Source organism: Labrus bergylta, chromosome 6, assembly GCF_963930695.1.
Source record: "Labrus bergylta chromosome 6, fLabBer1.1, whole genome shotgun sequence".
NCBI lineage: Eukaryota > Metazoa > Chordata > Actinopteri > Labriformes > Labridae > Labrus > Labrus bergylta.
The window spans coordinates 4,654,432-4,677,336 of record NC_089200.1 but is presented as its reverse complement, the minus strand read 5'-3'; the positions used below and the strand labels follow the sequence as shown (position 1 = coordinate 4,677,336).

General features: G+C 39.4%; 2 protein-coding genes and 1 long non-coding RNA gene across 3 annotated transcripts in view; 2 read left to right on the top strand and 1 right to left on the bottom strand.

The window, feature by feature from the left end:
* Positions 1–2,648: 2,648 nt before the first annotated feature.
* Positions 2,649–5,581, bottom strand: LOC136179388 (uncharacterized). The gene is made up of 2 exons (XR_010666511.1): positions 4,708–5,581; positions 2,649–4,117 (listed from the first exon to the last, which is right to left on the bottom strand). It is a non-coding gene; the product is annotated as an uncharacterized lncRNA (long non-coding RNA).
* A 187-nt stretch (positions 5,582–5,768) lies between these two features.
* ak4 (adenylate kinase 4) lies at positions 5,769–17,753 on the top strand. The gene is made up of 5 exons (XM_020652745.3): positions 5,769–6,441; positions 7,353–7,472; positions 11,231–11,403; positions 13,981–14,099; positions 15,649–17,753. Exons 1-5 carry the CDS (start codon positions 6,300–6,302, stop codon positions 15,773–15,775), a joined length of 681 nt encoding a protein of 226 aa, XP_020508401.1. The 5' UTR covers positions 5,769–6,299; the 3' UTR covers positions 15,776–17,753.
* A 1,693-nt stretch (positions 17,754–19,446) lies between these two features.
* dnajc6 (DnaJ (Hsp40) homolog, subfamily C, member 6) overlaps positions 19,447–22,905 on the top strand; it is a 45,097-nt gene continuing 41,638 nt past the window's right edge. Inside the window, exon 1 of the mRNA XM_020652737.3 lies at positions 19,447–19,729. The gene's annotated coding sequence lies outside the window, so the exon portion shown is untranslated. The remainder of the gene's footprint in view (positions 19,730–22,905) is intronic.

Below are 22,905 nucleotides of genomic sequence, written 5' to 3'. Positions count from 1 at the left end.
ACAGTAAGTAAATGGCTCTATTGTTTCAGTAGCATGTGCCACACACAAGGAACTGTTTCGACTGAAAGGAAAAGTTTTTTACTTCATGCAGTGAAAGAAGGATGTGCAGTTTTTTGTAAGGGGAGGGGGGGGAGAAACAAAGTGGTGGTTCATTTTAAGCCAGGGATTTCCCATGTCACATTCCGTTAACACTTTATTGTCTTTCATTAAAGGAAATATGGCAGGAAGTTCCCCTTGATATCAAATGACAGTGGCAAGCTTTGTGTGTGTATGTGTTAAAACACAGAATCACAATGGAATTAAGACATGTTTTAATGCTTCTTCTTATTTTCTTATTTACCTCTCCTCAATGTTCTTATTTTGTAATAAAAAAAATATATACATTGGCACAGAGGTCTACAGAAAAGGACGTGCGATACAACACGAGGTGAGCAGATTGAGGTTAGAGTGAGACAAGAACAATTTGATGACTCTGTGGGGGTTTCCAGTGCCGCTGCATTTTATGTTCCCTGTGAGTGAAACATACTAATGATAGGTGCAAAGTGACCTGTGCTGTTTCACACATGACTCAAACTGTGCTTTAATATTGTAGAAAAAAGTCCTCTGTAAAATAAGTCTTATTCAGAGTATTGGCATCAAAGTTCACAATGCGAGTGTGTTAAATCATTTATACATTGACATTATTAGTCTGTTGGTCGTAACCCATAGGAGTCAATAAAACAAAGTCTAACATCATCTTTCTGATCTTTTGTATTTACATACAGGAAAAATAATGATACGCTTCTTTTGATGGAGTCAAAACTACATCTTCCTGCACAATTTATTCTGTCTTTTCTTTACCTTGTTTTTTTTTCTTTTTCTGATGGCTCATTTCTAATTAGTTTTTACTTACTTACTTTTTTTTTTTTTTGTTTGTTTATTTAACAGGGGCACATGCAATGAACATTGCTTCCTATGAAAAATACAAAGTTGATGCCATGTCTAGAGGTTTCTAACTGTGGCTAATTTGTAACCCCTAAAAACACAATCATTAGACTTAAAGATACCAACATTATAAACTTAATACAAATTACTTAGTGATTGGTGGTATATTCTTGTTTTTATCTTGTTTTTTTATTTGTCTTATCCTTACTGATGTGTTACTTTAGCTTATTTAAATAAGGGCTTTTTCACTCTACTATCGAACACTGTTGTCACTTTATCTTTTTTTTTTCTTCTGTCTGTTTGTGAGTAAAAGGAGGCGGACTCACTCACTGTAAACCAACTCTATACCTACAGGTACAATTAAATAAACCTTGCCTTACCAGATGCAGCCAAATATTTCATAAAAAATCTAGTTTAAATATTGGTTTTCCTTTAACAACTTCACAATCTTCTGTTAAAGTTTTACTAACAGAGAAAACACAGCAGTGAAAAAAAAGCTGTTGAACTTATGTAAACCAAATGCAGCCTACCTATGGGTACAAATAAAGTAACCTTACCTGACCTTACCAGATGTAGCCCAAATCTTCAGATAAAATCTAGTTTAAATTTGTCATGAGAAATAATATTTGTTTTCCTTTAACAACTTCATAATCTTCTGTTAAAGTTTCACTCACAGAGAAAACACAGCTGTGGAAAAAAAAAAAAAGCTGTTGAACTTGTTATGTAAAGCAGTAAACACATGATTCTAATAGATCTTTAGCACCCTCTGTTGACATCATGTGGTTTTATCACTCAGGACTAGATCCTCATTCCTTACAAGTCCGGTTTAATGTTCTACATTTTTACTCTGTTCGTTTACCCAAAGAAATGAACATTAGTAATATACTCTTTATGCAGCACATCAGCTTCATGTATTCAAACTATGTTCAATTTCATTATCCTTAAATTAATAAATTCAAATTGAAGACAAAAACAATTTAAAAATACATTTATAAGATGATAAGACTGCAATGTCAGCATCATCATATGCTTGAGGCTAAGAAACTATTGATGAACATGTCTTGCTTTATTTGTCAAGTTTAGCAGATGTCAAATATTTTTTGTGCTAAAAGGCTTAATGTGTGATTTTTTACTCTTAAATATAAATCAAGTATCTCCTCTGAAAATAACTCTGTGACTGTCTACAATGGGTGTAACACCCGAGTCCCACTGTCTGTGATGTTTTCAGAGTTTTCAGAGTCCTATCTTCACTTTGTTTACATCGCTTGGAAGGCCGGCTGACTCCTCCCCTCGTGTATAAAAGTTGTTTAATTGAGGGACTAGAGAAAAGAAGAATAACATACTGTACTCACTGCTTAACTGTGTTTCTAGATCACGCTCATTTCAGGTAAATTTACATGCAGTGTGAAGATACCAGCATAATAAAGATCGCTAGCATTAGCATTCTAACACAACAATGCAGCACGAGTTGTTTTGGTTTCATGCTGGTGCTCAAGGGCGACATCTGCTGGATCAAAAAAAATCACATATAAAGCCTTTAAAGAAAAAAAAGTTGTTGATGTTAGAGAGAGAGATTCAATAAAGTATCAAAGTAAATCTCAGACTTGATGGTAACATTCACAGTCATTTAATAGTTGGACTGTTTCACAGCTACAAACGTCTGCACTTAAGTTACACTGACTTTTCAGAAGTGAAGATAAATAAAGACACGTAAGAAATTCAAATGAAGAAAAATTCCCTTTATTTCTTTCAGGAAAGCAAAAGTATCATAAAACAATGACTTACAGTTTCAAACTAAAATCTACAAATCCCACTGTTGCATCCAACAAAGTGCTCTGTGGATGGAAAGTATAACACGAGAACATCAAATCCACTGAAGAGACAGCACACAATGTGTACCAGTCTGTACAGCAGTCTGAGTTTCCGCTGGTCCTGGGTCAGAAAACATCCAAGTACGCTAACAATCTAAAAAAAACATTTGCACTTTTGGATATCTCTTTGGATGAACATGTCATTCCTTCTTCTTCTCTTTGCTCCTTTGGCTTGTTGGATTCACTGCATGTGTGTCAAGTTGGCAGCCATCCTTCAGTTATCACAGTACTGTACCTTTGATGGGGACAGCATCAGCACTGTGATAACTGAACCAGGGCCGCCTGTCAAATCTAGCAGAGCATCTGGCATCCAATCCCCAATGATCTGTGCTCCGGTTTTCAACAGGTGCAAAAGATAGTTTATCTTCTGCAATTGACTGCTTGCATTTGGGCGGGTGTAAACTAACATGTCTCATTTGAAATCCTTCTCAACAGTGGTCAAAGGGCGAGATGTCTTCTGCCCTCTGACTATAGGGGTTAAACCTTTCCTATACATGCCGTTAGATTCTGGGGAAATACATAATGATGGTTATAGAAAATAACAAAAAAGTTAAGTATGAAGAGGCACAATACTGCCCTGTAGTTATATCTAATCTGGGGAACATAAAAAGTATCACTCCAGGGTCTAATGTTGTCAAATCAGGACAAAGCCGATGCGTTTGTCAAATTTAGATATTTCATTTTAGTTACTTTTTTACCAACTGCACAACCAATGAGCAGAAAGAGTTCAGTCCGACCTGCGACAAACAGATTCTGTTGAAACTTCCACTAACCTCCGTCTGAAGGAAAGGACTGTCAATGATGCACAACCCTGCACATGCAAAGTCAACTCAATGACCCACTAGACAGGAATGTCACATTACATCAACAGTTTCACTATTCTTGGAGATCGGGGGGGACTTTCTTTACTCTCTCTTAAAAGGTTTGTTTGTTTTTTTATTAACACGATGCACATATTAAGCAGAAGGCACTATTTTGCAATCCCAGATAAACATTTTAATGTCGTCCATGTTTTTTTTATTCTGCTCGTGCACAGTGGGGTTGTTAATGTTTCATCTCATAAAACAATAACAGCCCCCCCCCCCCCCCCCCTCCTCCTCCCCCTCCTCCCCTTACCTCCCCTTCTGCTTGGACTCGGCGGAGACAAACTACTCTTGTATATTATTCATACCAACCACAAGGCCGAGTGACGTCAGACTTGTTATGGTTCTCCGCGCATGGCTCCGCCCCCCTTTGGGCTCCACCTCCTCCTCCTCAGTCAGTCAGTCCGCCCTCCGCACTTCATGTAAACAACTCCATTAGTCCCGTCGCGCACGGCCTCTCTTTGCCAAAAAATGTTGAAAAATGACGTGAAGAAAAAAAAAAAGCAACATGTGCATTAACTATAAAAAAAGGCAAGAGGACAAACATGGGTGCTACGTTTGTTATCATACGTGTCTGTAGCCTACAAAGACACGGTGTGAAGAAAAGCGCGTCCATATTGCATTAAATCCCAAACGTAAATAACTCTAATCTACTGAAGGATAACATGCATCAACACGCATTAATGGCTCAGACAGGACTGATAACAAATCAAGATAGTAAGAAGAACTGAAATAAGCTGAAACGCGTGTTGCTACAATACCAAAAGTTGCCCAAATCGACACAACACCGTAATTCACGCCATTACATTAAAACCATGCATACCTGCGTGGTGGAAGCTGCACGTCCCCTTCAAAAAAAGCGACTTAAGAAATAAATGTTCGTATTGAAACATTGTGCAGCCAAACGTTAACGCCCAGCATTGCACACACACCCCTTTTCCCAGGCAAAAACAAAACAGCATGCTGTAGGATTCAAATATAACCATTTATTCCTAATTAGGCTGCAAACAGTTCGCATTAAATATATTGAGTAAAATAGACTCGCATACCTGCAGTTTCCTCCTCCAGTTCCCCGTGTTGACATGAATATGTTTAATGACGCAGCAAGAGCACACGGAGCAACGTGATTGTCGCCATTTTTTGTTGTTATTGAATTTCTCCAAAGCCATGTGACAAATTAATAATGATTTTTTTTCCGGGTGCGGAGACGAAAACTACTTTCGCGAGGCTACAAAAAAAAAAAAAAGGTTAATCCCCCCCGCCGAGTTGTTTGTCTGACGGATTAGACTGCTTACTCCACTGACTGAAGACTGTGAGAAGCCTGTGCGCAATATTTGACAGCTCCCTGACCCTGCCTGTTCGCAACAAGTACTCACTCACAACATCTCTCGCCTGTCCGCAAACGTTGCGCGCAATGACAGCGACTCATGTGCGGTTTTTTTTCTTGTGCGCACAAACCCCATACGAGAAAGAAAAAAAAGAAAATAACCCCATGGTCCAAAAGCAATAGGAAAATGCTGTCAACAAGTGGTGGAATCCAACGATACACCTTCAAATCAAATCAACATGCATGCTGTAGCCTACAGAAACTTCAGAAAATCCAGCCTCATTTCTGTCTTTCAGCGTCGAGTCTTAAAATGTCAACTTTTCTCCAATAAGTGGAAAATGTAATTACTGTAGGGGGGATGGGTTAAGTTTGTAAAGCTTTTTATTTTTGGCTTATAGGAGACCAAGATCAAATGAACTGACACGCCTTTTTTTTCCTGTGTTGTTATCAATTTGGCAATGATACTTCTCCATAAAAATCCAAAGTCACCAGCCCCAACATGTTGCTATTTAGGGCGTGAATATCCGATTATAAAAACAGATTTCTTTTGGAGCTGGAGCCCAACTTTAGGCTATATGACATTTTAAACAGGCAAATATATAGGGCAGATTATTGATAGTTCAGTGTCAGACAGACAGACAGACAGACAGACAGACAGATAGGTAGATAGATAGATAGACAGATAGATAGATAGATAGATAGATAGATAGACAGATAGAAACTACAATGTGGACTATTACAGTTCCCTCCTCCCTTTTACATTTTTTTTTTAATTGAGGCTTTTGTACATAACTTGCTTCTAAAAAAACTACAGTAACCAGTTTACCCTTTCAAAGTTCATGCGAGTCAGTCATCCGCATTTTTTCTGGATGATGTGCGCAGAAAAATAGGGCGTTGTGGCGACTCCCTCATTCATTCGCAGAGAGAAAAAAAAAATCTCTGTCCTTAAAGACGTAGACGACCTGAATGTGTTCATAAACGAGCCGAAAGAGGGAGGGGGGGAAAAGGAAAAACGAAGAAGAGAAAAATAAGAGCAGGACATCTCCAACGTGCGCAGAGAGTAAACGGCTCTGCGCAAAGAAGCACAGGCTCCAGAGAGATAAGCTCACATTTAAACATTGGCAAGAGAAGTTTTAAAAGCCATCCAGGCGTGGGAGTTGTTTGATCAGTTGCAACTGACCAAGAGTTGCGTTAAGGAGAAGTAGATTCTCGCGTGGAAACAGGAAAAGCGACGTTTGTGCATCCAAGAGGAGTTTTTTCTGTTTGTTGTTGTTGTTGTTGTGTGTGTGGCAGTAGCTCGTGTTTGTGGAGGACATGGCTAAGTTATTTCGAGCTGCCATCATGGGTCCACCAGGATCAGGGAAAGGAACGATTTCCAAGAGGATTGCGCAAAGCTTTGGCCTACAGTACCTGTCCAGTGGCCACTTCTTACGAGAGAGCATAACGGCGAACACAGGTAGGACACCTCTGCCTTTAAACACGCTGCTGTAGCCCACACGTCAATACAGGAAGAAGCCATGCAGTCTGCAGAAGAGAGCTCTTATCTCGAATTCTATGAAGTTAAACCATACGCGTCATTTTCTGTGCTTCATGCGTGGATTTCTCTCTTTCTGTTACCATGTTTAGACTCACAACAGGCATTCATAGCTGAGTGCATGATGGTTTGCAGGATGGAGTGGGAAGAGTGCATTTCCTGATATAAAATCCCCTTTAGAAGCCAATTTGAAAAAGAAAACTTTGATTATTTGACCATTTTTACTCATTTTTTCTGTTTACATAGTTTTGATCAAGTGTTCAAAATGTAAACTGCTCGTCACAATAACTCATTGTTAATCCAGTTAAAGACCCCCCTAAAAGATTTATGTACACGTAGCATGTAACTTCCTCATTAGAGCTGCCCAACTGGACTCATTTAACTCCTGGTATGATGTGCCAAGCTCTTGTGTACTGATAATAAAGTTGGAGTTCTTTGCAAGAGAGCCTGTAAGTGAAAACATGTGGGCTGGGGTTTGTCATTTGCTGGGTTTGTTTCAGTAAAGTTGTGGCTTTTGCTGCATAAAGTTTCAGGATTCAGACATCCGGTGAGTTGAGTGTATGTTTAATGAATGCAATGACTTGGCAGAAACATTGCATTAATTATTCATAGAGGTGCCACTTTGATCTGCTGTGGAAATGATGGGAGAGGTTCCAGGCAGGAGGATGTTGGAGTTAGAATTGTTACTCAAGATGCTCTAAATGTTACCGAGTGAGTTTTTGTTTATGATGAAGCAAGCATTAAACAAGACGTGTTCTGTCTTGTGTTTGGATTTCACGACCATGAATCAAACACGACTAATCAATCAATCTTTTCTGTGTGTTGTGTGTCAGAGGCAGGTGTGCTGGTGAGGAGCTACGTAGAAAGAAGCCTGTTGGTGCCGGACCATGTGATGACCAGACTGATGCTGCCCAGACTGGAACATCTGATTGGCCACAGCTGGCTGCTGGATGGTGAGAATAAAAAAAAAAGTTATTTTTTCCCTCCCCAGTAAGAGTGTCCATGTCCTTTGTGTTGTATTGTACGCCTGCTTTGTGTTATTTATCCCCACAGCAGCCTCTTTATCTTTTGTCTTGATCATTTGTTGTGAGGGAACATGATCTTCATGAAGCAGCGTCATGGTTTGTTGTGGCAAGAAAGCTCCTTCAATCTGATTGGACAAGCCGGGTTCCACCCCCGAAATGCCCAAAACTGATAGCCATCCTAGAAGCAGGGACATCAGGAAAGCATTAGTTGTGTTACACTTCTGCATTTTCAGAGGCATCCGCCCCCCTTTAGGCTTTAGGGCCACATGCAGTTCCACCAAATCTTCAGGCAGCCTTAGTCAGTGGAAAAATACTCTCTGCATTATCCTACATGTGTTGGAAATTAGCAGGTCTGTGCATGCTCATGCTCACTACTGTTACTCAACTTTTAGCAGACATCAAGATTAAATTAAAAGATCATGATTTGCTGTCAAAACCAGAGGGTTGCACAAGTTCCCTTTTTGTTGTTGTTGAAAATTTCCCAAGTCAGTCTTACTCATATTCAGTGCCAAACTTTTACTCAGTGAACTCTGTTTTTTTTTACAGATATCAAATCATTAGAATATAACTTTTAAAAGTGTTAAAATACAAAGGTGCATGTCTCATTATCTCTTGTCTTTTTTAACATGTTATCCTGCAACATAAGATAAGATAAGATAATCCTTTATTTATCCCACAACGGGGAAATTTACATTGTTACAGCAGCAAAGATTGCAAACAAAAAGTGAACACAGTACAATTTAAATAAAAAGAGAAAAATTAAGAATGTACAAAAAATAGATAGATACCACAATATAGATAAAAAAAAAGGAGTTATATCAGATGTCTTTGCTCAAGTTAAATATTATCTCCCATCCTGGACAGAGATGCCAAACATTGATGAAACAAACTGGTTGGTACTTTGAAAAGCGTCCACGTCAAGGTTACGCACACACAAACACACTTGCACACACAAATAAACACTCATGGAAACACATAATCATCTATCAGTATGCCGTGTTTATCTCCATGACTGGGTTTTTTATTCCCCAGAGAATACTGATTTGCATGGTATTCCTGCATCGACACTCTCGTGCATATTTCTCTTTCCAAAATCACACCGAATTTTAATGTCTCTGATTTTCCGCTCTGTTTTTTCCCCCTCTCATAACTTTTAATTGGTGCCTTCCCGTTACTCGTTTGTCAACATGCACGGCTTTCTGGTTAGAGAGATTCAGCAGCTCTTTAATGGTCAAACAAAGGAAGCTACAGTTCAGAGTGGATGCCAGTTTCCGCTCCAATCCAGAAGGGACCAACAAAAACTGAGGAGAGGGCCAAATGCTTGTAGCTCATATAGCTTTTGGTATGAGACAGACAATATCTTTTAAAGGGGACATATTATGAACATTTTTTGAACATATATTTGGGTAACCTGAGTGTCTACCAACCCACAAAATGTGAAATAAATCCACCCATTCATTTGTTTGTGGTCTGCATAAATCTTATAACACAGAGAAAAATGCTCTGTTTCAAATGTGCTCTCCTTGTGATGTCACAGTGGGATTCTGGTAAAAAAAAAAAAAGAAATCCCCTCCCCTCCCCTGGTATCTCCACCCATGGACTCCACCCCCAGACTAGAACAAAACTTTTGCTCAGGTCGGCCATTTTTATTCTCACTACAGAGGAGTGATGTCTACGGGGAAAACTCAGGGGGCGGGGCTCATTGGATTTAAAGAGACACACACACCAAAACGGAGCGTTCTGAGAGAGCTGGTTTATACAGAGTCACAAACCTTCTCTGGTGCTTGATTCATGTTATATTTTTTTTTTACCAAAACACAGTTTTGTTTCATTTAGACCACAGGGGGACTGTTTGAAAAGGTGGAAAAAGGGGGATAATATGTCCTCTTTAAAACTATAGGACCAGTTTTTACAACAAGCCAGCATTTGGACACACTTTGTCTCCACACTGACCATTCCCTGTGCCATCTTTACACCACTAGGTGCTCATAACATAAGTCCCCTACCCCTTAAACAAGGCCTTGGATACCTGCTCTGTAAGTAAATTGACTGCTGATGTCCCAATAGAGTTTGAGGATATGGCACTAGATGAAAGGTCAGGATTATCTCTTGACCTTTCATCTAGTGCCACCATTGGGTTGACACTTTTGATTTGGCTATCCCCTACATAACATTTACGAGGTTAAGGTTGCACCTATTAATAGCTCAATATTTGATAAGAAGAGGGGGCACATGTTTTAGACTGACATTCAAGGTTCCCAAGCAATGACTCCAAATGACTTGAGATCCTGCGACTTAACTGCTTGTGCCAGCGTGAGGTTCACATCGGGGGCTTTGAGGTGAAATGTCTCCATAAGTATCGGATGGCTACTGCAAAATTGCATACTCAAAGTCACGTTCCCCTGAGGAATGATTGCAGGAACTATGTGTCTTTCCCTCTGTAACCATCAAAAGGTCAGAATCTCACTCTACCAGTGCTTTGACTTATTAACCAAATATGTGTAATACTAATGGCAGTCCCATAAACCTCAGTTAAACTTTGACTTTGGTGTTGATTATCAAATGTTAGAATGCTGACAAGCTTAATTAAGAAAGCAAACATACCTGTTAAACTTTAGCATTGCCATTGTTAGCATGTTAGCATTTAACTTAAAGAACCATAGTGCCTCTGAGTGCTGCTAAGGTGACTCTTGTCTCTTGTCCCTCAAACCAATGGTTGTTCATCAGCGGCAAGTCACTGAAAGTTTCTTATTTATTTATTTATTTTGATCACAGTCAAAGATCATTTCACTGGGAAACTGGAAACAGCTTGAGTTTGAGCTTTGTCACTGTCAGCTAGCAAATATGAAAACACACAGAACATACATTGAATACTTTTTTTTTTTTTTTTTTCAAAGTCAACTTTATTGTCATTTTCAAAATATGCCAGACATACAGTGGAATCGAAATTGCGTTTGGCTCCGTCCCACGGTGCAACACAACCAAAAATAAGGTAAAATAAAATGAGGTAAAATAAGATAAATTATATTTTACAGTAATAAATTCTAAATTGTGCAAAAGGTACAAAACAAAATGGTAAATAAAATTTAAAGAAAAAGTAAACTTGTGCAATGTGCAGTAAACTGAGTGTACTTTTGAATAGATATACATATAACCGTCAATGTGAATATACATATATGTATATATATATTATTTAATTTAAATGATAATATATGCACACTTATTTATGTAAATACTGTAATTGACCCATCTGCCACATAACTGCATTTTACTTATCAGGTTACTTCAGCATCTTTTGCACTATTCACCACTGCTCTGTTTCATATTTAGTCATGTAAATATTAGTCTTTTCTAATTGTGTTTATTGTTGATATTTAATGTTGTACCTGTACATAAGAGAGCACAGCTCACCAAAGTTAAATTCCTTGTGTGTGTGTGTGTGTGTAAGCATACCTGGCCAATAAATCAGATTCTGATTCTGATAAACATGTGCTTCTAAATATGTGTAATGGCTTATCCTATTCTCGTATGTACCTCTTCAATATGTCATTTAAGATGATACATTTGACTCAATCAATGCGTAGTCTCAATCTAGAATAAAGACTGCCATACTTAAACTTAAAATATGAATGTCTCCCGTCGAGCATTACCTCACACATCCTCCCCTCTGCTGTCTGTCTGTCTAGGTTTCCCCCGGACTCTGGCTCAGGCCCAGGCTCTGAACAATCTGTGTCAGCTCGACCTGGTCATCAGCCTCAACGTCCCCTTCGAGACCCTGAAGGACAGACTGAGCGACCGCTGGGTCCATCCAGCCAGCGGCAGAGTCTACAACATGGGCTTCAACCCGCCAAAAGTCAAGGTCTGCTCGCTGTTAAAGGGACAGTACACCTACAATGAAAATTTCCAGTGGCCCCTTTTTTGTTGCACTTTGGTATCTTGTCCTGTCCTTCCCCACACTATCTTTGTTTGTGTGTGTTTTTCATTTCATCAGCCAGCTTCCTATTTTATTTGAATGATAGCGCAGCTTTATGTCCGGTATCAGCAGCTGAGTTCATACCTTACGTCGCCTCTTACACAGAGAAAACGGATTCTTGCTTTCATTGGCAAAGTCATGCTTGTCATTTTCAGTCACAGTTTCAGACACCGATCTGTTCATGTGACCTTGAAGCACGTTATCTGATTATACAATCTTGATTTTTTTTTTTTACACCTTAAGTAACCCCTCACAATGTGTGTGAGTATGTTTTGAAGCTGGTTGGAATTTAAAATCAGCGTGGCAGCTTGTATAAACAACAGATTGGAATCAGATCAATCTCGTCACTATGGTTACCCACCCTCCTGCATGACAACAACAACAACCCTCCTGCTGCTTTTTAGCTTCACTTCCTGTGTCCCTTCTTGTCACACTGACTGATCAAGCTATTTCATTTTTTCTTTATCTTCCTTAAAGGCTTTATATGTGATTTTTTTGATCCAGCAGATGTCGCCCTTGAGCACCAGCATGAAACCAAAACAACTCACGCTGCATTGTTGTGTTAGCATGCTAATGCTAGCGATCTTCATTATGCTGGTATCTTCACACTGCATGTAAATTTACCTGAAATGAGCGTGATCTAGAAACACAGTTAAGCAGTGAGTACAGTATGTTATTCTTCTTTTCTCTAGTCCCTCAATTAAACAACTTTTATACACGAGGGGAGGAGTCAGCCGGCCGTCCGGGCGATGTAAACAAAGTGAAGATAGGACTCTGAAAACATCACAGACAGTGGGACTCGGGTGTTATAAAGCCTTTAACTTAAATCCTTTAACTTAAATCCAAAGCGTTCATAAAGCACTTCTAGGAAGCAGGTTTACAAAGTGCCAAAACAGTAGTGGATAAAAAACATACTTACAGAGGGCCTTCAAAACACACAAAACACAAGTGATCAGCAACATTTTTTTACATGACCTATATTCAGGCGAAGGCAACTTGTATCCAGGAGTTTAACGTTTTAACATCACATTGAATCAAGATGAACGATTAAAGAATTTCAAACTTTTTCCTGGGAAGACAACCTGACAATGACATAGAAACAAGAGTGGGTGTTTTCATGATTCTTATAAACACACCAGGAGCGACCCTCTTAAGGGAATGAGTAAACAAGTGAAGAACTTGTAAAAGCAAATTTGTGGGAATGAAACGTCATTAGAGAAGTTTAATAGCGACCACAAGGGAGTCATCTTGTTTTGATTTTGGCGGCCTCTGTGGACAAAAGGGGGTTTTGTTTTTCAGGAATGAAGACACTCTTACCCTGAGGGAACTTTCTACAGTGACATAAAACCAAGTCACAGGATGTTATTCTTTAAAAATGTCCATGAAGAAGAGGGCCAACTCAGGACACGTCTTTTCAGCTTCAGCCTTTTAGAATCCTGTAATTCCCTCCATCTGTTGAATTAACCAGCAAGGCTAACTTGTGTTTTTCCTTTGATTTAGCTCTACCACTGTCTAACGTAGTTTTTTTTTCTCTGTCAGTTCTTTCTTCTCTTTTTAAGATGTATTTTTGGGGGCATTTTAAGCCTTTATTGTAGAGATAGGCCAGTGGACAGAGAACTCGGGGAATAACATGTAACCACTCTGGCACCAGCGCCCCAATTCTTTACTTTTTTTTATTGTTGTTGCAGATTTCACTTTAAATTCAACTCTGATGAAAGAATAGCAGAAACAACAGAAAGAAAAATTCTCTTTTGAAAAATCTCCTCCTGCTCCCCTTTCACTGGTTAACTCATCGATCAATGAAAAACTTTTCTCAATCATTTTGACTTATATTCTTTGTAGAACTTTACCTGGTTACCAACATTAGGAGTACATGCATTTAGAAATACTTATTCTTCTTGCTGCTGCTTTACTCTGCACATGAAGATGATACAGAGGTACACTATGAAAGTGAGACGGTTTCATAACCAGATGAAAACTCTGTGCAGCTGCTTGAAAAGAGGAGACTGATGAAGGCTTCTGGTGCCCTCTGTTTCCAGTATATATATATATATATATACACATATACATATATATGTGTATATGTATGTATATACCACCTAACCTGCTACATAACTCTGAGGACAAGTACTATTGATATCAGTCTGTATGGTGTCATCAGAAAATCAGTCCAATGAAAACTTATTTGGGGCAATTTGACTTATTTTCACAGAATGTAGAAAAAAAATTAAGCAATTTTAAGCTACATGGGAGTTATCTGAAACCAGTACATCTCCATCAGCAGATAGCATTTTTCATTGTATTGTGCATCCCTGTTTCAAGCTCAAGTTTCATGACCAATGTTCCTGTAGGGAGCAGATATCTTTACCATGCATATCAGCTCCTGAATATTTGAAATTGCAATTAGCTGTTGGATCTTTGTTGCATGCATGACATGACCTGACTTTGTGTTGCACCCCTCAGGGTAAGGATGACATCACCGGGGAGCCGCTGATTCATCACGACGATGACAAGCCAGAGGCCCTGATGTCCAGACTGAGACACTACAAAGACGTAGCCAAGCCCGTCATAAACTTGTACAAGTGAGTGAACAGACGGATCATCTATGAGAACAAACTGTGAATAGTTTTTATTTTTCCAATTTAACCCTTGCAAGGAATAATGGTTATATTGTGTTAGAGAGAGAGAGAGAGAGAGAGAGAGAGAGAGAGAGAGAGAGAGAGAGAGAGAGAGAGAGAGAGAGAGAGAGAGAGAGAGAGAGAGAGAGAGAGAGAGAGAGAGAGAGAGAGAGAGAGAGAGAGAGAGAGAGAGAGAGAGAGAGAGAGAGAGAGAGAGAGAATATGCAAAGTTGAAGAGAGAAATCAGATGCACTCCTGACAATTTCTTGAAAGATTCAGGCCAGGCTGCCTTATTCACACACATCCCCCACACAAGTGTGATGTTGTGAGTGAGGGTCTCACTCTCATGAGGCGAGACGGGATGTTAAAGTCTTTATATGTGATTTTTCTCACTTAAATGTAGAAATCAAGTATATCCTCTGAAAATAACTCTGTGAGTCATGACTGTCTACAATGGGTGTAACACCCGAGTCCCACTGTCTGTGATGCTTTCAGAGTTTTCAGAGTCCTATCTTCACTTTGTTTACATCGCCCGGACAGCCGGCTGACTCCTCCCCTCGTGTATAAAAGTTGTTTAATTGAGGGACTAGAGAAAAGAAGAATAACATACTGTACTCACTGCTTAACTGTGTTTCTAGATCACGCTCATTTCAGGTAAATTTACATGCAGTGTGAAGATACCAGCATGATAAAGATCGCTAGCATTAGCATGCTAACACAACAATGCAGCGCGAGTTGTTTTGGTTTCATGCTGGTGCTCAAGGGCGACATCTGCTGGATCAAAAAATCACATATAAAGCCTTTAAATAGATGCTGTGGAAATTCAAGATGGCAGTCAAAGCAACAGAGTCTGATGCTATAATGAGTTTATGCTTCCTCTTGTTGTTAGACACATTTGAAGTTTGAACAAAAGAGTGGGAATGAACAAACTGGAGAGCAGAAAAGAGTTCAGAAGCAGCTTCATTAGGGGAAAAAAAAGTTGGTTGATTCGATATAAACACAATCAACACTACCTGTGATGGTGGTGTTTTTTCTTGAATATTAGCTACTGTTCACCTCGACTTTGCACTGAAATTTTACCAGGGTGTAAAAAAAAGAAATGGAGCCGTTTGAGGTCACACATGCAGCTCAACCCCCTGGGAGTGTTGTGCATGTGTGAGAACATCTTGTTTCTATTTGCATAGTAATTCCCCACCAGTTGAAATTGTGGCAGATATTAATCTAGAGTGACATTTAAGATGCATCAAATCTGATATGACTGGTCAGAGTTAACTGCAAAAAAACCAAAAAAACAGACCAGTATCTTAATCAAGGACCAGAAGCTGTGCACACTGCTATAAACACAAACAGGAGTCAAGAATGTGCACATTGTGTTTTTTGTGTTTTTTGGACGCTTTGGCCTGCAGTCTAAACATGGCTCATACTGCCACATTCTGCCACTCAATCAGTCCTTCTCTAATTCTTCAAATTGAACCCTTTTTCTTGTTGTTCATTATCTCATCTCTCCCCTCAGGTCACAAGGAATCCTGCACTCGTTTTCCGGTACAGAGACAGACCGGATCTGGCCTTACATCAACTCTCTGCTCAGCACCAAGATGCACACACAGCCAGCGGACGCCGTCCAAACGCAGACACCCTGACACCCCTCTGAATGAAAGGACAGCACAGTGGGGGGGGGGGGGGGGGGGGGGAGACATCGACAAGCAGCCGGAGGACGCCGAATGATGATTCTTCTCCAATCGCTGGTGACAACTTTCACTTCCCTCATGCGTAATGAGGCGTATACACATATGGGGGGGAAAAGGACGATGATCAAAACTGTTGTCATCCAACTTGTTTTTATATGTTGGTTGGTTGTGTGTGCAAATATTTCAAGAGCTTTATTGATTGTGTTTATTTCTGTTATCGTAGTGAAATGTTCAGATCCTCCTATGCCGTATCCAAAACTAGTGTTTCTAAATTATGCAAGCGTTCACTTAGTCAGCAAATTCTTCACCTTTTTGGTCCTTTTTTTTTTGTTTCTGTTCTAACTCCCAAAAAATTGAATTAGGCTAGTTCAGGAACGCTGCAGTAAAAAAACTGAAGGCTTAAAGCGTAGAAACTCAAATTGTGAAGTAGGAATCACTTTTATTTTGCTGTCTCCAGTGGCACAGAGAATCCTACAGTCGGGACCAAAATGCAGTGTCACACTCCACCACATCCTAGAAATGTATTGTTGTAAAAGAAAACTTTAAAGATATCAGACATAGGATAAACTACATTAACAGTCTGTTTTATATACATTTGATGAGTGGCACTTTAAATTAGACTTTTGCAAAGAAGAAGGAAATATAATGCTGTTAGTATAAAAAAATGGGCTACACAGTGTTCGAGTGAAACCTCTCAATCAGCCTTCAAGCACAGTGTGACATTCAGAAACTAGGGAGTTGTAGTTTTCAGTGAGCATTGACAGAATCACTGAGGGCAATACTGACATTATGCAGAGAACCAAAATCTTGTACATGAATCATTTGGCTACATTTTCCAAGATTTGTAATCCTGTGCGAGTCCTGAGTGCTGTGTAAAATCCTGTATATAAGGCCTGTAAAATCAACTGTTACATATGCAGAACCAGTTTTTTATATCTACAGTGTCATCAGCTCAGCGTCTCTAGTTATACATCCATCAGTTAGGTAAACATGGTGCACTTTTTAAACTGCTATTCTCCACTTTTGTGCTGGATATGCTGCAGAATGTTACACTGTCTGCACTGACAAACACACAGAGGGATTCCACTGGTGCTGGTACCTGCACTGCTGCTCACAGTCACTCTGCATCTCGCTCTGTGGCTGGGATGAAGACCAATGCACAGAATAAAAAGAGTGCCTTCAACGTCGTTACATTCCTTTGAAATGTATACAGTTGCCGTGAGATTTGAATCACCAACATGTCACTGATTATTGTGTGTATATATATGCTTTGCAATGTCTGTTCAACTTTAAAGTCTTTCTATGTGATTTTTCACACTTAAATATAATATAAATCAAGTATATCCTCTGAAAATAACTCTGTGAGTCATGACTGTCTACAATGAGTGTAACACCCGAGTCCCACTGTCTGTGATGTTTTCAGAGTTTTCAGAGTCCTATCTTCACTTTGTTTACATCGCCTGGACGGCCGGCTGACTCCTCCCCTCGTGTATAAAAGTTGTTTAATTGAGGGACTAGAGAAAAGAAGAATAACATACTGTACTCACTGCTTAACTGTGTTTCTAGATCACGCTCATTTCAGCTAAATTTACATGCAGTGTGAAGATACCAGCATAATAAAGATCGCTAGCATTAGCATGCTAACACAACAATGCACCGCTAGTTGTTTTGGTTTCATGCTGGTGCTCGAGGGCGACATCTGCTGGATCAAAAAAAAATCGCATATAAAGCCTTTAAAATACCGCTGGATATATATGTGGAAATAATAGGCCACTTCTCTGATTCTTAAGCATGATTACGTCGTCGCTGTAAATGGTTGAATTGTTTGTTTTTCTTCTCGATTTTTTTGAATCCATCATCACTTTTGTGGCCTGAAAACACTTTTTTTTCAACTTCCTCACTTGATTCTGATCCATCATCAGTTTTATTTTTTTTAAAAGTCACAATGTCACCAAATGGCACAACATGTGAGTTAACAACACAATAAGTTAAGCACAATCACTTAAAAAAAACAATTCTGTGCAATAAAAGAGCATCAAATAGGATTTCCTTGTGCTGTTCCGTTGATGCTGGCTCTACAGTTTTAAAACTACATTTGAATATTTTTCCTCTTGAAATCAGTTTGATAACACAAATTAGCAAATGTCCCTCATTCAGGTAAGGGCAATAACTTTCTTTTATCTTTGTTTTTTTTGTTTAGTGGAGTTTTCTTTTTGTGTGTTTTGTACAGATTTGACGGCTTGTAAGAAAGTTTGTAGATCAAAAATGTAAAGATGAATAAAAACATTCAGTAAAATGTTCTTTGTTTGGAGTGGCTACGGGATCATGTGAACTATAACAGATACTTTGGTGGGATGGGTTTGTAGGAGAGGTCTGATTTACACTTTGGTTTCACTGTAGCGGATCACACACGCCTTCTGGATGCTCAGTCGTGGAAGTATTGCACGACCACACCCCACTGCCGTTACATAACACCACAGTGGATTTTGTTTTTCTCTCTTATTTTTATGCTGTCTAAACATGTTACATTCAGAGAACAGTTCAAACTATTTTCTCAAAGCTGCTTTGACTCTCTTTGTACATGATTGAAACCATACTGTTTACACAACAACATAGTGTGCCGTCACACATTTACACGGTTTCTTTGCCATGCCTTAAAATAAGGTAATTCATACTAATTCCTTATGTCTTAGTCCAAACACACTGCAAGCAAATGTAAGCATGAGTCACAAAAAAACATGAAATGAATTGTTCAAATCCTCAAATCAAACACAAAGTCGTTTTTTTTTTCACAGCTTTCAGAAACTCTAGACGTGATTTATAACTGTAGCAGTCTTTATTTCCCTTTTCTTTCTTTCTTTCTCTTTCACACATTCACAATAACAGTTGACGCTTTGCTCCTCCCTTTCTTGCTTCTTGATCTTCCATAATATCATGTGAGAGAAACAGGAAGCAGCAGCAGCAGCAGGAGGAGGAGGAGGAGGGTGTGCTGACGTGCACTGAACACAAAAGCTGTGGTGGATACTTCAAACAAAGTAGGCTACAGAATAACATGCACATGTACACACATGCACACACACACATATAAGTACTGTCTATATATCCCCTCCTCTCTCTCTCTCTCTCGTCTAATCCTCTCAGATCTGTAAATAAACCCCATGTGCATGAAGCAGTGCTCGGCTCTGAGGATTACACCCTCACTCGTTGTGTTTACCTCTGACAGAAGGCTCTCAGCTGCTGCTTTTTGCATCTTTACTGCATAATTAAATGAGTGTGCAGAAGGGTTAGTGTTGCATTTCTTACTTTGTTATTATTCTGATTCCTGTTGAGGAAGGGCGCCCTCTGCTGTTTTGTGGCGAGATTACAATTTTTTCTTTAACCTCCATTATAACTTGAATTCTATTGGTGCATTTCACTAGAGCTCTCCTGTCTCACATTACCATTATTTCATGTCAGCCTGTTTGTGAAGTCCATCCCAGGTTTTGCGCGTCCTCGCTTGCAACTCCCACAGCGTGCGCTAAGCGGCGCTGTTTCTGCTGCACAGATATTTAAACCATCACTCTGCCTCCTGCCTCGGCGTTAAACCTCATCCACATCATATACAGATCTACCAAACGCCATCGCGGCGGGTACCTTGTTTTGTTGCCCCATTTGCCAAATAGTGATTATATGATGATACCGTATCCTGATGCTGCTTCTGTAAATCTAACGACAGGTTGATTTGGAGCGGGGCCAGTGTGTGTCAGGGGGTGGGGGGGCGTTTTTTTTTTTTACGGTTTGACCTTTGGGCTGGCTGCTGCGAATGACAAATCAAAGGTCGGTGTGAGCGGAGCCTTGGGTTTTATAAACGCATCTTCAAGCAAGACGGCGATCCAGAGAGAATGGTAGTAAGAAGCGCTCTGACAGGTAAAGCCGATCTGCAGGATTCTTACACATCATGTCTGCTAATCTCTTGTTTAAATGTGAGGCATGTTAATTGGCTCAGTGTTACATCTCTGAGCGGGGCAGAGAAGAAGAAGAAGAAGAAGAAGAGAGAGTGAGCATCACGATCTGTTTTGAGGTGTTACGTAATAACAGGCTACCTCTGGAAAAATCACTCCCCCCCCCCCTCCACACACACAGTGCGTCTGTGCTCAGTGGAAACAGAGGTTACGATCAAGATGCACCTGTTTTAAGATGATTCTTTCTTCAATTTCATCTAAAAATCACAACCTTGGCAATGTTTGCTTAAAGGGCCTCTGTTTTTGCTTTACGCGCACACGAACATAAATGACTTTCATTTTTGTTCCGGAGGTTTAGATTTATTATAAACTAACATGGGAGTCATTTGCGAGTGTCCCCAGGGCTTAAAATGTGTGAATGTCGGCTCTCATTTCAGTTTATGGTTTCAGTAGCGGCATTCCAGGACACATCACATTTTAAAGGCGCATCACACATTTTACGCAAATAGATTTATTCTTTGAAAAAACGGTTTTCGTCTTGATTTAAGAATAACCCGAATTTTTTTTGTTGTCATTTTTAGACCTGATTGTTTTTATTTGTTGAATCTTAAATTGTCAGAGTAATCAGGAAAAAAAAACCAGCATCATGATCAAAAGCTAGCTCTCTTACTGTCCAATGGCATATCACCACCTGCGTCACGCACGTCACGTGATCAGCTTAACGCAGCCTGCTGTGGGCTTTTCATGCGATGATCATAAAGTTGACTGAGTCACCTTTTGCTGGCATGATGTGTGGTGCAGTAAATAGAGACATATTGGACGGAAATTCAGTTTTAAAGTCTCAGTGAACCGGAGGAGAAAGACCAGACATATGAGGGGAACAGAATGAATAATATGGTTATCTTTTGGATTCTAAATGTAGATGTATTATGTGATGGCTGCACTAATGTGTTGTAGCTGAATGTATAATTAAGTTGAGCTCATTTTTAATCAGCATGTGTCATGTTGGTAGTTTGTGAATTCTCCATAGGCTACATATTGTTATATTAAATGACTGTATTTTGTGTTATTCAAGTTATCTAATAAATGTTGTGGAGTAAAATATGCAATATTTCTCTAGTGGACTAGAAATATTTCAAAAGGCCTACTAAAGTAAAGAATCAGAAATAGTTTATTAACCACAGGGGAGTTTGGGCGTTACAATAGCTCCTACACAGAATACATGCGTAAAGATAGACGGTATAGGGGGGCGTTGGGTAGTCTAACAGTGGTTAGGTTGAGTGCCCCATGTTTTGATGCTGTAGTCCTCATCGCAGCGGCTGTTGGTTCAAATCCGAACTCGCCTCCCCCTCTGCATGTAACCCCCCCACTCTCTCCTCCAATCATGTCCTGTCTCTCTTCAGCTGTTCTATCAATAAAGGCAAAAAGGCACAACAGATAACTTAAAAGATAAAAGTTAGAAATATGAAAAATGTAATTTATATGTAGGCTACAATAAAACTCAACACAATATACAAAAGTAAAAAAGAATATAGTAAGAAATAAAGCAAACAGCATAGGACATATGGCAGTATGTAAACACATGTGAATATGTACACACGTGTTTATCCAAACTTTGATTCTGCACAGATATGTGCCTCAAAAGTAGAAGTTCCTTTAACATTTGACTCCCTTCAGGATTGATATAACGGGCAGTGGAGAGCTATTCACCAAAAAATGCCATTTGTAACGATACGTTTATGCAACCAATCCGAGTTTAAGACGAGTCATCGAGACTCTTTCAGAGCAGGAGAAAAGAGTTAAATGAATACACCCTCTACATGGATTACAATTTGGAATATGTTGTTTACATTAAACCGTCTTAAAAGTACAAAGTTGCTCAAATTAATAAGTATCTGTTTGCATCCATGCATTTAAAAGAACACTTATTTTTGTTTTTTCAACCTTTTTCCATTAAAGAAAGGGACCAAGAGGAAGTAAACAGGTGGAGAATCTGCACCTCACTCAGTGCTAACAGGACAAATACGACAGCTTTCAGTTCCTAACAGCTCAGTGCTATAGTGTGCTAACCAGGGCAGCTTGGATACTGTTCAGTTTTTCTATAAAGACACGTATAGTAGCAAAATGCTCATCTGTTATCATCCAGTTTCCACGGCTAAAAAAAACGAGAGTGTTTGAATTAAAGGACCTGAAGCCTCAGATTCAAGTCCACCGTCTGTCTTGTTGAGCCGGGTCCTGCAGCTGATCCAGCAGATTCCTGGATTCTGCTTTAACTGTTATGAGGATAATCATTAATCCTCAGCCGATCCTCAAGAATCATGGAGAGAAACCATGGAAACCTGTGGTAGAGATTCTTAAAGTAGTGATAAAGATTCTTTGACATGAGGTCATAGTCAGTATGTAATAACGATGTTGAGGCTTTTCAGGAGTTCTTATAAAGGATTGTGAATGAATGAATCCTTTAAAGGTTATTATAAAGTCTCTTCATAGATGTTTACAACCTGCTTTACAATGTTCCAGATTTAACTGCAGGTCACTAAGCATATACTACACCAGCTCTGTTGCGGGTGTTTACTCTTTGATGAAAGCTAATATTAAAGCTCCCGTGAGAAGCTTTCAGCTGGTTATTGAACAGACTGAAATGATTACTGATGCCTCTTAATGAGCAGCAAAAGTAAACAAGACTATCAGCATGAAGACTGAATCTTTATTTGTTGTTATTTGAATGCCTCAAACCGCTGCTGCGGGGGAGTAGGTGTCAAGATTCAAGATGAACTTTATTGTCCCACAAAGGGAGACATTTATCTTGGGCTCTTCACCCAAAAGACAACATCAACATCTTCTACATTCAAAATTAAAGGCTTTATATGTGATGTTTTGATCCAGCAGATGTCGCCCTTGAGCACCAGCATGAAACCAAAACAACTTGCGCTGCATTGTTGTGTTAGCATGCTAATGCTAGCGATCTTTATTATGCTGGTATCTTCACACTGCATGTAAATTTACCTGAAATGAGCGTGATCTAGAAACACAGTTAAGCAGTGAGTACAGTATGTTATTCTTCTTTTCTCTAGTCCCTCAATTAAACAACTTTTATACACGAGGGGAGGAGTCAGCCGGCCGTCCGGGCGATGTAAACAA

Coding starts and splice junctions, on each gene's coding strand:
- ak4 (XM_020652745.3), top strand. CDS start 6,300: ATGGCTAAGTTATTTCGAGCTGCCATCATGGGTCCACCAGGATCAGGG. Junction 6,442..7,352: donor GAGCATAACGGCGAACACAG/GTAGGACACCTC, acceptor GTTGTGTGTCAG/AGGCAGGTGTGCTGGTGAGG. Junction 7,473..11,230: donor CCACAGCTGGCTGCTGGATG/GTGAGAATAAAA, acceptor CTGTCTGTCTAG/GTTTCCCCCGGACTCTGGCT.